General features: G+C 41.6%; 1 protein-coding gene across 1 annotated transcript in view; it reads right to left on the bottom strand.

The window, feature by feature from the left end:
• Positions 1-3062: 3062 nt before the first annotated feature.
• ACSL3 (acyl-CoA synthetase long chain family member 3) overlaps positions 3063-15306 on the bottom strand; it is a 44564-nt gene continuing 32320 nt past the window's right edge. The window contains exons 9-15 of the mRNA XM_077748574.1: positions 13756-13895; positions 10294-10466; positions 8592-8708; positions 8490-8550; positions 7158-7328; positions 5451-5608; positions 3063-3798 (exon numbers count right to left, since the gene is read on the bottom strand). Of these exons, the coding sequence (XP_077604700.1) occupies positions 3641-3798; positions 5451-5608; positions 7158-7328; positions 8490-8550; positions 8592-8708; positions 10294-10466; positions 13756-13895 (978 nt within the window). The 3' untranslated portion in view covers positions 3063-3640. The remainder of the gene's footprint in view (positions 3799-5450; positions 5609-7157; positions 7329-8489; positions 8551-8591; positions 8709-10293; positions 10467-13755; positions 13896-15306) is intronic.

Raw genomic sequence — 15306 nt, 5'->3', positions numbered from 1 at the left:
TGCAAAGGTCCACATACCCAGTTGTCAGAAACAAAACATCAAGTGGCTGCTGAAGACAGGGAGAAGTTGGTCTTGGAAACATCATGGCAGGATGGAATTCTTCCACAATTACAGGATTAAATGTTGGCATAAAACCTCGATTTATGGCTGCCATGTTGCTTTTAATCCCCACCCCAACCCGCCAATTTGATCATCTCTAATTCAACACATTATGCTATGTGAATATTCTAAGTGTAGAAAACATTTTTGTCAGCACAGCATCTGCGTAGTCAAAACCAGTATGGAAAGGAGGCATCCGGAAGGGTGAGAGAAGGGGAGAACAGAACACTACAGGAAATAAAGGGGATTAAGAGAATTTATAAAACTAAAAAATTCCTGGGGCATCTGAGGGGCTCGGTCGGTTAAGCGTCTGACTTCGGCTCAGGTCATGATCTCGCAGTTTGTGGGTTCGAGCCCCACGTCGGGCTCTGTGGTGACAGCTCAGAGCCTGGAGCCTGCTTCGGACTCTGTGTCTCCCCCTCTCGCTCCCCCTCTTCCACTCACACGCTCTCAAAAGTAAACATTAAAAAAATTTGTTTCTAATTCCCTTCAAATGGATTGGCTAGGCCAGGAAAGAAAATTCCCCAAACTCCTTTTTCAACAAGTATGTCACGAATGTCAATTAACGTTTGACTTTATTATAGGTTTTTCAAATAAAACAAAATATTGTTTTCATATCAGAAACTTTTTACATTATCTTTATTCTCCAAACTTGGTATCAAGTTACAAATGAATAGTCTGTACCATGAGGCCATGTTGCTTCTTTATGATGTACACTTCCCCAGGCGGCAAACAGTAATAACCAAGAATACAGAGAAAATGAACTCGCAGTGAATAACCAACTGTTAAGTATAAAGGACGCATTACATTTCAGTGTCCAGTATGTACACACTTAAAGTGGATCCCCTTTAAAACGTCACAGATGTACCTAATTCTCTTACAAAAGAAACAATTCACACAGAGATTTTTAAGTTTTAAAGTTGTATCACAGGGAATAACTGCTTAAAAACTGTAAAATTTATGATTTTACCAGCAAAAAAGTCATTCCAGGATAATCTATTTTTAAACATGGCTGAGAAAGCTTTAGAGAACACCATGGGTATCAGAGCCATTATTTAAAAACAAAGCAGTTCTTATAAAGTAGAGGCCACTTTGTTTTATTTTGTTGTCAGTAAAAAAATTTTTAATAAAGTTGAAGCTAAAAAAATCTCAACAAGGGAGGTGGGGAGGAGGAGCGCAGTTAGCCACTAATCTGCCCTCTACTACCCACTCGACTTACTGTAACAGGAAAGGCTGAAGAATTCTGACGTAACTTCTTTCCAGAAAACAAGTTCTTTGGAATCATTCTTTTAGGACCTATGGTCCATTTTCAGATGTATTGGAGTTAGTAGCTTATTTTGCAATTCTTCAAAGTTTTTCTTCCCAGGCATCTTTTGACTCAGCCGGCATTTTTTTATAATAAAATTACCGTTTTTTGGTTTCTAAACCGTTTTTTTGAGTGAAACGGTAATATCAAAATATATCATTTTAAAAATATATCAAAGAGTATTTTGTTTGAAAGTGGATTAAGCTCAATTTCACACTGTGCTGTGGCATTTGACATCTGGCATTTGAGATTTTAGGACAAAGGAATTATAAAAAATAAGAAAAATGGAAGCACATGCAAATTAAACCAGCCTTCATCAATGCTTCTGAAAAGAAGCGACTTTTATTCAGAATCAGTGGTAAGCTGCATACTCCTCAGAAGCTGTTTCCAGTCACAATTATATCGCTCTCTCCATTGAAGCACTGAACCTTTTTTTCCAAATACAACTTCTCAAAAGCCATTTGAGAGCAGTTATACTAAAGATCAAGCATCAGAAACAGATTCTCCACCCGCCCAGACTTAATTTTTAGATTGCAACATCCTGATATGTTCCGTTTCATTTCTTTCATAGTTTAACGTCTTGGCAATTTCCCCAGATTTTATGAAAATTTAAACCATGACAAGGAGAAACGCACTCCAAACATAAAATAGACACAAATACAAGAAAAGTTCAAAACAGAACGCCGTATTGCAGTATCTCTGAATATGACGCATATGTGACGTGAAAGCGAGCTACAGGGCCCTGGGTCTCAACACTCCCCCTCCCCTACACAGGTCTACATTGTTAACTTTCCTTTTTTTTCTTTCTTTTTTGTCTTTTGATGCCTAAAGTAACTGAGAAACAAGAAAATAACCAATATGATGTAAAAAACACGGTACCTTTATTTTTAAGTCTTGACTTGAACACCTCTTCCTTCGTTGGTGCAATATTACTCTTGATAACGCTCAAGCAACAACAAGCAAGCAACACACACAAAGACTATGTATTCGCACAAGCAGTGTTTCTGGAATCATAAATAACTCCTATGGCAACATAAAAACCTACAAATTAAATTGTAAGTCACCTCGGTATAAATTCTCATGTATCTTAGTAAGAATGCCAGTATCAGAAGCATTCTACATGTTTTCATTTTGTTTCACAGAAAAGGTAAGGTGCTTTTTTGATAAGCTGCCAACAGACACTGAGACACACACACACAACCAGTGCAAACGATTAAGAGGGAAAAAGTCTTCATTTTGAATTGAGACAGGATTACGCATCTTGACTAAAAGTACAGGAGTGGACACAATAATTTTCCAAGATTGATGTGTTATAAATATAGACAACTCAGTGTACGTATGGTCGATGAAATAGATTTCTATGCTTTGTGTTTTAAATTCCACTCCAACTTTTACCATTGCTTCCAACTCTTAAAAAAAAAAAAAGCTTAGATATTTTCCTATCTTCCAAGCCACCTAGAAGATCCTGAACATTCTGAAGGTGAGCTACTGGGGACTAATCATCCATTGGGCTACACCTGCCGTGTGTTTGTCTTCACTACCGAGCCTAACATCCTAGCGCTAGTTTGTGTCATGCAGCACCAACCAAACTTCTTTGTTTCCCTAATAAAAAATAAATATATAAAGAAGACGCTGTCAGGCATATATTCACAAGGTCTCAATTTCTTAAAACATAAGTGTGGGTATATTTATTTCTCTCAAATGCATACAAGACAATAATTACACAGCAACAGATCTTTTGTTCAACAATGATTTGATTCAATAAGCGTCTGAATTTACATAATTTCACATCCATACCCTTGCATTTTTTAAATACTGTAAGTAAAAAAAGCCCCCCAAATAACCAATTCTTATATTTCCTATTTATCCCTCTATACATCCAAACTTTAAAAAGTTACAAACTCAAACATTATACAGAACATATAAATCATGTTTAAAAACTTGAGGTTTTAAAATCACCGTTCCCCAAAATGATTCCAAAAGTCCTCATGCTGACAAGGGCAGTCCCAGGTGGGAAGGTAAGCTGGAAAAAGGGGGAAGAAAGAAGAGACAGACACCAGTTTGCTGTCTTAATGTTTTACTAATCCTGTCAGTAAAAATGGCGACGTCATGAGAAGTAACAGTTTAGGTTTTAATATGAAGAACGGGGTTTGCCTCACAGCTGGAGACATGCACTTCAAGTATTTTCCTGTTTGATCCGAGCTCCCTGGAGCAGCCCAGGCTCAAAGAGAAGAGCTACTTTCTTCCATACATTCGCTCAATGTCCGCCTGGTAATGTGTTTTAAGCTCTTTGCGTTTCAGCTTGAAGGCATCTGTCACCAGACCAGTTTCGGGGGTCCACGGTTCAGGGCTCAAACGAATTTTTACTGGAATTTCAAATTTTTCTAGACTCGCTGAGTGGGGGAAAAAGAAAAGAACAAAACAAAACATAAATGCAAAGGGATGAAAAATGTACAATTATAATTCTTAGCCAACAGCTGAACTTCCCCAGTCTTTGGGCATCCGGCAACATACACAAAACCAACATCTCCGAATCTCACCTACAATAATCCATCCCTCAAAAACGCTAAAAGTAAAAACAAACAGACAAAACATAGGTAAGTATGAGAATTATAGTAGCAAAAAGTTATTTTAAAAAATCCATCTGACCACCAACAGAATGAGTTAGATTTGGTTAAGATATCGGCATATAGGGCGCCTGGGTGGCTCAGCAAGTTACCATCAGATTTCAGCTCAGGTCATGAGCTCACAACTCACAATCAGGAGATGGAGCCCTACATCAAAAAGAGGGAAAAAAAAATTATCTTTTCAAAATTAAAACTCTTGTACTTCAAAGGATCCCATCAAAAAAAGGAAAACACAGGGATGTGTGGGTAGCTCAGCCCTTTAAGCATCCTACTCTTGATTTCAGCTCAGGTCATGATTTCAGAGTTCACAGGATCGAGCCCCACGTTGGGATTCTGTCTCCCTCTCTGCCCCTCCTCCACTTGTTCTCTTTCTCACACACACAAAATAATTTTCAAAAAGTAGAAACAACCCACAGAATAGGAAAAAAATATTTACAAACTGCTGACTGGATAAAGGCCTTGTGTCTGGAATATATAAAGAACCTGTACAACTCCATGATAAAAAGGCAATCCCACTTAAAAAGTGGGCAAAGGCTCTGAACAGACATTTCTCTAGAGAAGAGATACAATAGCTAATAAATACAAGAAAGGATTCTCAACATCACTAGCCACCAGGAAAATATAAAGCAAACCCACAAGACACCATACTTCACACCCACTCGGATGGCTAGAATCCAAGGGATGAACAGTGGCCAACAAGTACTGCGAGGCCGCGGGGAAACAGGAACCCAGCGCTGGCGGGAATGCTGAGGATGTCACCATTTTAGAAAATGGTTTGGGAAATCTCTGGGAAGAAATATTCAGTAAACAGTCTGGCACTTCCTCCAAAGGTTCAACACAAAGTCAACACGGGCCCAGCAACCGCACTCCTAAGTACCTTCCCAAGGGAAGGGTGCGTGTCACACAAAACCTGTATCTGAATGTTCAGAGCAGCATTATTCACCAACCCAAAGCAGAACCACNCACACACACACACACACACACACACACACACACACACAGTACAGGGCCCATACACACACACAGTACAGGGCGCGCGCGCACCCTCTCTCACGCCCTCTCTCTCGCGCTCTCTCTCTCTACTGGGCCCATCCGCATAAGCAATTCCCAGGACAGTAACAGCGCAGAAAACGCAAGAGAGTCTTGGACAGTTCCGGGTGGCCAAGAAACAGCTGAGGGAAGTAGGGCAAGAAGCTGCAGAGACCAGGACCTTGTGATTCGCGCACGTCAGCCGCGGGAGCAGGTGACATGGGTGTCCTGTGGACGCGCCGGGATGCGGGCCTCACCAGCGTGGGCCTCCATCTAACGGCAGGGCAACACCAGGAAATGGCGTCACACGAGCCGTGGGATTCAACAGCGTAAGGAAATTCAAGCGCTCTCGCCTCTGAGTCCTTAGAGTCCGCCTAACACTCGCTCACCTGAAACAGCAGCTTCGGAAAGCACCTTGAGCACCTCGTTCTCCATCTCACAGCTGTTGCACAGCTCCTCCCACGTCCCCTGGAGGCCCTTCCTCCGGGCGAGTTCCGTCAGTTCCTTCTGATTTGGCACGACAAATCCGATGACGTAGGAATGGTAACTGCGATACAGGAAGGACAACGCGGCTAAGGAACTGAGCTTCCCAAGGTCATGGACGCTGCTGTAATCAACCCGGGACCGCGTGAAAGGACACATGCTAAGCGTACTTGGTACTCGCACAATTATTCCACGCGACGGCCACCGCTAGTGCCTGACGCATCTTGGGCTCCAGTGCTCGGGCAGAGCTCGCAGCTAAACACGCCCTAATCTGAGGCTTCATGACAAATTTCAGACATGTGCGACTAGTTATCAATAGTTCCACACATACATCTTTTTTAAAAAATTACAAATATTAGAAAATTCTTTTAAAAAATTAACAATTCACATCAACTGGCTAAACAAAAACAAAAGCTAATGTAAATTAGAAGATACATCTAAAGATGGGGCTGGGGGGTGCTCAGTCAGGTAAGTGACCGACTTCAGCTCAGGTCATGACCTCACAGTCTGTGAGTTCGAGCCCCACGTTGGGCTCTGTGCCGTCAGCTCAGAGCCTGGAGCTGCTTCGGATTCTGTGTCTCCCTCTCCCACTCGTGCTTGCTCACTCTCTCTCTCTTTCAAAAATAAACATTTAAAAAAAAGTGTCTAAGAAAATTTGGCAGCAAATGAAAGTAATGTGGTTATATTTTTTTATTTTGTTGCCATGAGAATTTGGTGACTGAGCCTGAGGTGGCCCACCCACGGCGGTACGCAAGGGCAGGCAGCGCCGGGGAGGGTGGTCTGGTTACTAGCACACACGTGAAACCCAGAACTGCAGTATCTAAAGAAAACACCCTTTAACAGCTAATTAAAGGGCAGAGTCATTTATAGTTCAGTGCAGTGCATCTTCAAAGTCCCTAAAGTTTCTAAGTTGGCTTTGACAGATTCTATTTTTTCATAATCTCTATTTTATCAACTGCAGTGGTGAGGTTCCTAGGCCGCCCGCAAAGCAGCTGACCGTGAACACCGGAGAATAAGCATCCCACAGAACACCGCGGTGCCAGGCTCGGATTCCAGCACATTTCGCAAAATTACATTTCCTGGGGATTTTTTACTTTAAACTCTCCTCCCCAGCTGCCTCTATTATCATTACAGACTAGAGATGCTATGTGTGAGGCCACAACCTAACGTCGCTTAAGGCGGAGCCCTCGGCCCGGCCCGGGCGCCAAGCAGGCCCGAGTTTGAAGCAGGAGAGTCGGCGCTGAGCTGAGTTCGGCTTGCTGACTCGGCTCCCCCAGCTCCCGTCTCCCCTGCGCTCCGCTCCGGCCTGGCTCTGGGGCAGCTGGGGCGCCGGGGCAGCGGGAAGGAGGGCGCGGTCTTCTCCAGCTCCCTCCCACCCAGGACACCGCAGGGCCGCGTAAAGCAGGAAAGAGGGACACAGAGGAAGGCAGCGGGAGAGCACAAGGGCGGGCTGAGGGTCTAGACTAGGCCAGAAGAGGCCTTTCCCAGAGACGACAGAGAAGAAGGAAGAGTTCTTAGTATAATTTGACCAAGAAGATTCGTCTAGGAAGGAAATGCCAAAAGCGCACAAAACATTTTAAGTAAAAGCAGCGGCAGGAGTCCCACCTTCTTACCTGTTCGCATACGCACAGATGTTATCTATGAGTGACAGGTTCTTCAGAGCTGCCTCTACTTTCCCAAGAGAAACATACTCTCCTGCCTGGAGTTTCACAAGGTCCTTTTTACGATCTGGGGAGGGGGCACAGGGCAGACAGGAACACCGTTCATACAGACGAACGCTGGCCCTTCCCAGTCATCTGCTATTTGTTCAGGTCGTTACAATAGTTACGCTAAAAGTGAAAGTACGCAGTAAAACGAGACCCTAATTTCTGTACTATTAAATAAATTCTTTAGGGGCGCCTGGGTGGCTTAGTCGGTTGAGCGTCCGACTTTCGCATAGGTCATGATCTCGCGGTTCGTGGGTTCAAGCCCCGCGTCAGGCTCTGTGCTGACTGCCAGCTTGGAGCCTGGAGCCTGTTTCAGTCTGTGACTCCCTCTCTCTCTGACCCTCCCCTGCTCACGCTGNTATATACATCATGTGAAAATCTGAAACTATTAGTTTCTATGTAGCAACATCTGATTTTAATCCAACGAGAGCTTCCCAAAGGAAGTAAGGCAGACAGTAGAAATGAGCAAAACCCATTAACATAAAATGAGGTACAAATTTTCAATTGCTGAACCATAAGCACTTAGACATTTAAAACTGATATTCTGAGGAAAATAATTATACTCAAAAATCCAACACTTGCGGCATTAAATAACTACCTAGACTACACGGGTAAACTCCTTTAGGGATTCTGTAGAGCTTCTCATATATCTGATGAAAGTACTAAATCATGTATTTAATAAAACACAGCTCTGTATATAAAATCAAATTACACTATATTTGAAAGATTTATGCCTAACAGATGATTTCGGAATGATTCCAAGTTTAAATTTATTGAACATTTTCATAATTCTGCTAAAAAAATAAGTGGAATATGACATCAAACCCTCCGAATCTTTATGTCAAAAAAGAAAAGTGCACCTAACCCAATCAGTGATAATGTATACACACTGACTGGAACAAATAAAATTTTTAAAAAGTGATTAGTACTTAAATGGCATGAACAACAGGTTTTTATGAAATTACAGTAAAAATTTCCTTCTGATGATTCTAGATTGATGTCCTCGGGGAAAAGAAAAGAAAAAAAATGTAAAAATCTTCCATTTCCCAGATTACATTTCATGGTTTTGCTTCTACACAATAAATTTATGATCATTCTAATTTATTGACATTATTCATTTAGCAGATTTCAAGTTTTTGCCATACTTATTTGCATTTATGTAGTAAGACAATATCCAAAATGAAAACAATTCTATTTCTTCAGAATCATCCCTGAAACAAGCAAAATAAATGCATTTACGTGGTTCCAGATAAAGCAGTTCTATCACAAAGACACAAGCACTCGTGGATAATTTTGTATTCTAACAGAAGGAAGAAAATGAAGCACGACTCTCATTTTAAGGTCTGATGTTACACCAGTTGATGCTCTGTGGGGGGTACTTACCTTCCTCCCAGTTCTTCAGTTTGATTTCACAGCAGACTAATGGTGCTCCCACCCGGCCGGTGTTGTAGTCCCACACTAAGATGCAAACGAAACCAAGTAAGTATTTGATTATAGTGGCTAATAAACGGTCTCACTTTTCTAAATTACCAAAAGCGATGATTTATCCCAAAGCTCTGACATCCCCAGAGAATCTTTAAAAGCAGGAGTCCCAAACTGGTAAAGCACAAGCCGTGTGGCCCGCACGGAGTTCTGTGGTTTGACTCTGAATTGGTCACTGACATCTGAAAACCAAGACACTACACAGAAGCGTGGAATCTCCAGGAGAAACAGGGTCCACATTCCCGGCAGCAACAAGTGGGGTCCGTGAGACGGCCACGCCTGCTCTGGGTCCCCCAGACCCCTCCCTTACACCCACCGTGTATCTTCTCACCTCGGGGCTCACTCCGCTCACGGCAGTGGCTGACAGCTTCTTGAGTCTAGGGCCCCGATCTTACAAGGATGATGGCTCACAATGGTTTAAACCTATTCTTTCTTATTAGACCTGACGGCTTTGTAGCACAAATAACCTCTCCTACCTTCTCCCTCCCATCCACCACTATTTCACAGAGAGCCTCTCTGACGCCAGCGTATGCTATCACCTGTTTAAATTCATGCAGGGAGAGTCCAGAGACCAGGCTGGAGATTAAGGGTAACTCACAAGGATCTGGGAAAAGCATACACCACTACTGTGAATTACTGCTGTGTTATGTTTCCTCTTCAGGGACATTCAAATATCAGACATAAAAGGCTTATCATTAATACTTTATAGGTTGTTTTATTTATAACAAATTGTAACTGATTAATCACATTCAATGTGAATCTTAAAAACAGAAGATGTAAGGATGCTCAGAAGAAAGGAAGCAGAAGTACACGTATTTAAGTTGCCTGTTTATTTCCTGCAAAACAAGACTTAGAAGTAGCTTCCAGAATACAGAAAAGATCACTGAAAACAGAAAACTACAGAAGTAATGCAAGATAAACCTGACATAGGAATGGACCACTGAAACACCTCAGCCAAATAAGGGGAAATGATCAGTAAAGAGCTTGAGTATCTATCAGTACCTAGAAAATACAAAGCAGCTTTTCCTAGCAGTGACAAACAAAATAATGATCCTCCATAAAAGGGACAGAGGCACCTGGGAGCCACCTGGATAGTGGACTGCCTCCTCGACCATGTCACCGTTAGATGGAAATTACCCTGGAATTGATCTTCTCATATCCTGGAAATTATATCTTCCTGAACTGAATCTAGTTTCTCACAGACCACTCCCATAAACCACTTCTGAGTTCAAGCTTTAATATACACACCTAAACAACTACACAAAACATGCTTATTTTCCTACACAAAAGAATTTATTCGCTGATATAAGAAAATAAATGTCTCCAATACAGCCAATGCTTGGTACTACAACTTCTTTTCCAGAACACTAAGTAGCTTCTAAACGACACATCGTAGTCTAACAGGAAAAACTCCTTTAATTTCTGACTATTGGATGTACCTGATACAGCCTAAATATGGTATCCATAATCGCCATTATCCTGCACACGAATAACTTAACCGCTCTCCTACCCACCGCAGGAAACGACACCACCACACGGCGCGGGTGTGGACGCCACCAACCTTCCGTGATCGTCCCGGCCCCGGAGGACTCCGTGAGCCCGTAGCCCTGCCCGACGGGACAGCAGAAACATATGTTCATGAACCGCTGTGTGGCTGCAGAAAGTGGGGCGCCTCCACACAGCAGAAGCCGGATGTTCCCGCCCAGCAGGCCGCGTACTTTTCGGAAAATAAACCTTCAAAAAAAGAAAAAAAAAAATTAGAAAATCACAAGATTTCAAAGCTGAATGGGATTTTCCAAAGTAGTCTCCCAATTTTGATATGTGAGATTTTGAGAGTCAGGCTCACCTAAGGCCAAAAAGCCTGTTCAAGAGATTCTCTGGCCCACTATTTAATTGTTATAAGTTCAACCAAGTAAAGAACATAATGATTTTTTTTTCTCTTAAGAACTTTTCAAGTAATACGTGAATTCAAAATTGTCAGGTGTATAGTGACGGCAAATCCTTGCTTACGGCCAGAGCAATTCAGTTTTATATTATGTAATACACATTAATACTGAATAATCCTGTTGTATCTTAACACAATGCTTTTAATTTAGCATTAATGTTTTTGACAGAGACAGCATGAGTGGGGGAGGGGCAGAAACAGGGAGACACAGAATCTGAAGCAGGCTCCATGATCTGAGTTGTCAGCACAGAGCCTGACACAGGGCCTGAACCCATGAACTGTGAGCCGAAGTTGGATGCTTAACCGACTGAGCCACCAAGATGCTCCTTAATCCAGCATTAAAAGCAAATTATTTTGGGGGCGACTCGGTGGCTCAATCAGTTAAGTGTCTGACTTCAGTTCAGGTCATGATGTCGTAGTTCATGAGTTCGAGCCCCACTTCAAGCTCTGTGCGCCTCAGCTTAGAGCCTAAAGAAGCCTCCTTTGGATTCTGTGTCTTCCTTTCTCTGCCCCTCCCCTACTTGCACTCTCTCTCAAAAACAAATAAACAGTAAAAACAAATTTTTTTAAGCAAATTATTTTTTTTTTACCTTACTTTTTCAGAAATGTGTTCATATTTGTATAACCTAACTCTTTTTAAAAATTTCGCTGGATTCTAGAGTGTCTATTGTTGTAAAATGTCTGCTAAATTAATGGGGCACCTGGGAGGCTCAGTCAGTTGAGTGTCCAACTCCTGATCTCGGTTCAGGTCACGATGGCTAAAGCCACATGTAGGGCTCCAGGCTCCATGCTGAGCATGGAGTCGGCCTAACATTCTTTCTCGCTCGCTCTCTCTGACCTTCTCCTCCAATTGCATATTCTCTCTCAAATGAATGAATGAATGAAAAATAAAATGTCTGCTAAATTAAAAAGAAAATAATTCAAGTATCTAATTAAAATATTTCTGAAAATACACTAATAAAAAGATTACTTGCTAACCTTTATCAAAAAGATAATAAGGGTTGTTTTTCCTTCTCCCCAATATAACTCTGGAAAAGGTGAAAACCAAGCAGCAGTTATTTTAAAAATTATTAACAGGGGCACCTGGGTAGCTCAGTTGGTTAAGCGTCCGACTTCAGATCAGGTCATGATCTCACAGTTGGTGGGTTCAAGCCCCGCATCAGGCTCTGTGCTGACAGCTCAGAGCCTGGAGCCTGCTTGGATTCTGTGTCTCATTCTCTCTCTGCCCCACCCCTGCTCACACTCTGACTCTTAAAAATAAACATTAAGGGGCGCCTGGGTGGCTCAGTCGGTTAAGCGTACAACTTCGGCTCAGGTCACAATCTCACGTTTCGTGGATTCGAGCCCTACATCGGACTCTGTGCTGACAGCTCAGAGCCTGGAGCCTGCTTCAGATTCTGTGTCTCTGTCTCTCTCTGACCCTCCTCTTCTAATGCTGTCTCTCTCTCAAAGAAATAAAAAACATTAAAAAAATTTTTTAAAAACATTAAAAAATATATAATGTTATTTTAATATTAACATTAACATTATTAACATCATTATATTACACTAATATATGTTAACAGACTTTGGACGCGTGGGTGACTCAGTCAGTTGAGCGTCTGACTTTGGCTCAGGTCATGATCTCACGGTTTGTGGGTTCAAGCCCCACATTGGGCTCTGTGCTGACATGACAGCTGGTAGCCTGGAGCCTGCTTCGGATTCTGTGTCTCCCTCTCTCTCTGCCCCTCCCTGGCTCATGCTCTGCCTCTCCCTCTCCTTCAAATACAAACAAACATTTTAAATGGATGAATGAATGAATGAATGAATGAATAAAATTGCCAGTTATTTAAAAAATATATTAACAGGTTTTACAAAGTAGGTTATATATCTAAGAAGAAAACTAAAATAAGGCAGAAAAAAACCTAAATTTTTAAATAACATGGAGCATCTGAAAACTGTATTAATATTCTCATAAAAAAATAAATTAAATGTTGGGGGGCACCTGGGTGGCTCAGTTAGTTAAACGTCTGACTCAACTGCAGCTCAGGTCATAATCCTGGGCTGTGGTATCAAGCCCCACATCAGACTCCGCTCTGAGTGTGGGGCCTGCTTAAGGACTCTCCATTTAAACTCTCCCTGTCTGCACTCTCTCCCCAAAATATAAAAATAAGAAATAAATTTTAAAAAATTAAATGTCATCCTTTGTTTTCTAATTTCTAAATTATTTTACAATTAAATCTACTTAACTCTATTAGCACTACAAAAGCAAAGAATAACAGGTTGGTGATAAAACCTGTCATTTGACACTTTAAACACAAAACACTTACTCATATTTACTCATGTTATTTATTATTTTATATTTATATTGAAATAAATTTAAAAGCAAAGAGAAACAATCAACTAAAATCACATAACACGTCAACAGAAAATAAAAGCACATATTTTTTGAGAGCGAGAGAGAATGGAGAAGAGGACGAGAGAGATGGACAGAGACAGAGGGGAGAAGCAGACCGAGACTCCCAAGCAGGCTCCACACCCAGTGCAGAGCTGGACACAGGGTTCGATCTCACGAACCAAGAGAGATTATGACCTGAGCCGAATTCAAGAGTCAGATGTGAAACTGACTGAGCCTCCCAGGTGCCTCAGAAGCACACTGTTAAATACAGTAAAACTGTACATGAAACATTTTTTCAAATAATATTGCAATCTTTTTTAATTGCTTTATATTCTTACGCAGGATGGATTTTTAGAGTCCCTTTGACGTTTTATTTTTTTTTATTTTTTTAAATGTTTTTATTTATTTCTAGGAGAGAGAGAGAGAGACAGCGTGAGCAGGGGAGGGTCAGAGAGAGAGGGAGTCACAGACTGAAACAGGCTCCAGGCTCTGAGCTGGCAGTCAGCACAGAGCCCGACGCGGGGCCCGAACCCACGAACCGCGAGATCATGACCTAAGCGAAAGTCGGACGCTTAACCAACTAAGCCACCCAGGCGCCCCCCTTTGACGTTTTAAAACAAATTTCTTATAACTATCTCAATGAACTGGGCTTGTAATTTGAACAAAATGGCAAGCTATCAAACAGAGGGAGTGTCACTTACCTGTCACACAGAGGGGTGCCATGCCCTTTTGAAATCTGCTCCATTTTGTAATTATAGGCCAGAATAAACAGATTGCGCTGGAAACTACTCATTTCATTCACTTTATTCATGACATTTTTGTAGATCCGATCCATGATTTCCTAGATAGATAAAAATGAGCTAATACAATCAATAATGCTATCAGCTTACATATTATCAGCTTAACAACAGATAAATATTTCTATCAGTACTGAGGCATTTAAAAAATATATTCTAAGAGGAACAAACTGTTAAAATACAGCCACAACTAGTTTAAAACTGAGGTTTCTGTAAAAATAATTTTTCATAGCACAAATATATCTAGATGCTCACAGGAGTAGTTGAAAGAAAGAAAAGTCTTAGGGTAGTAATGTTATTATCGATTTTTTTTTATATTGCTTCACTCACAAGGTAAGCGACTATCTTATTTATTTTGTCTTATTTATTTTGGAAAAAGCTCACTAAATAAATGAACAATTATATTAAATGGCTTTTAAAATTCTCATACCTTATCTTATAAAAATACAGCCACACTTTGCTCACAAAAGGACCATAGGGTTGGGGCGCCTGGGTGGCTCAGTTGGTTAAGTGTCCGACTTCAAGTCATGATCTCACAGTCCCTGAGTCTGAGCCCCACACCGGGCCCTGTGCTGACAGCTCAGAGCCTGGGGCCTCCTTCAGATTCTGTGTCTCCCCCTCTATGCCCCTCCCTCACTTGCACTTTCTCTTTGTATCACAAAAATAAATAAACGTTAAAAAATGTTTAAATAAATAAATAAAGGACCATAGGGTTACTTGGTTTGCTGGTGATGGTTTTGTTTTTTTTTTTTAAAGTTTATTTATTAGAGAGAGCACGAGGGAGAGGCAGAAAAGAGGGAGAGAGAATCCCAAGCAGGCTCTGTACTGTCATTGCAGAGCCTGACACAGGGCTCAATCCCACAAACTGTGAGATCATGACCTGAGCCAAAACCAAGAGTCGGGCGCTTACTCGACTGAGCCCGCACCCAGGCACCCTGGTTGATAGTCTTTTCATGCTGCACACAGGAAATTTTCCTTCTCTGCCTGCATTTTGCTCACCAGGCCTGTTACTAGGCAGTATACTGTAATGACTGGAAATGGTTTTTCCTCTACAATTTTAAATTATATTTAATTTTATATGAACACATGAACTGAAAAGTAAAATACTACACCAAGGAAACTCCTCACCTACAGAAACTATCAAACTTCTGGTCATGTATACTTGTGGTAACCACGTTAACTATGCTTGCTGGGAGCACTCAGGTATCTGGAACAATTCCCAACACTTTGAAACAAAATCAGAAGCCACATCAAGCTTACACTAAGGAGACAGAAAATCCATTGCTAGCCCATTTCTACTCCTCTAACGCCCAGGCCCCTCCCCAGGACACAAAGCACTTCCTGGGTAATTCAAAGTTGCACCAACTTCTCTGTCACTTTTTCTAGTGACTAGGCCTGACTTCCTGGGGGTTCAGGAGGCAATGACACAGTTGGCTTAGAGGAGGAGGGAGGGGT

Source organism: Crocuta crocuta, unplaced genomic scaffold (genome assembly GCF_008692635.1).
Source record: "Crocuta crocuta isolate KB4526 unplaced genomic scaffold, BGI_CrCroc_1.0 scaffold229, whole genome shotgun sequence".
Lineage (NCBI taxonomy): Eukaryota > Metazoa > Chordata > Mammalia > Carnivora > Hyaenidae > Crocuta > Crocuta crocuta.
This window is presented reverse-complemented; position numbering and strand designations above follow the sequence as displayed.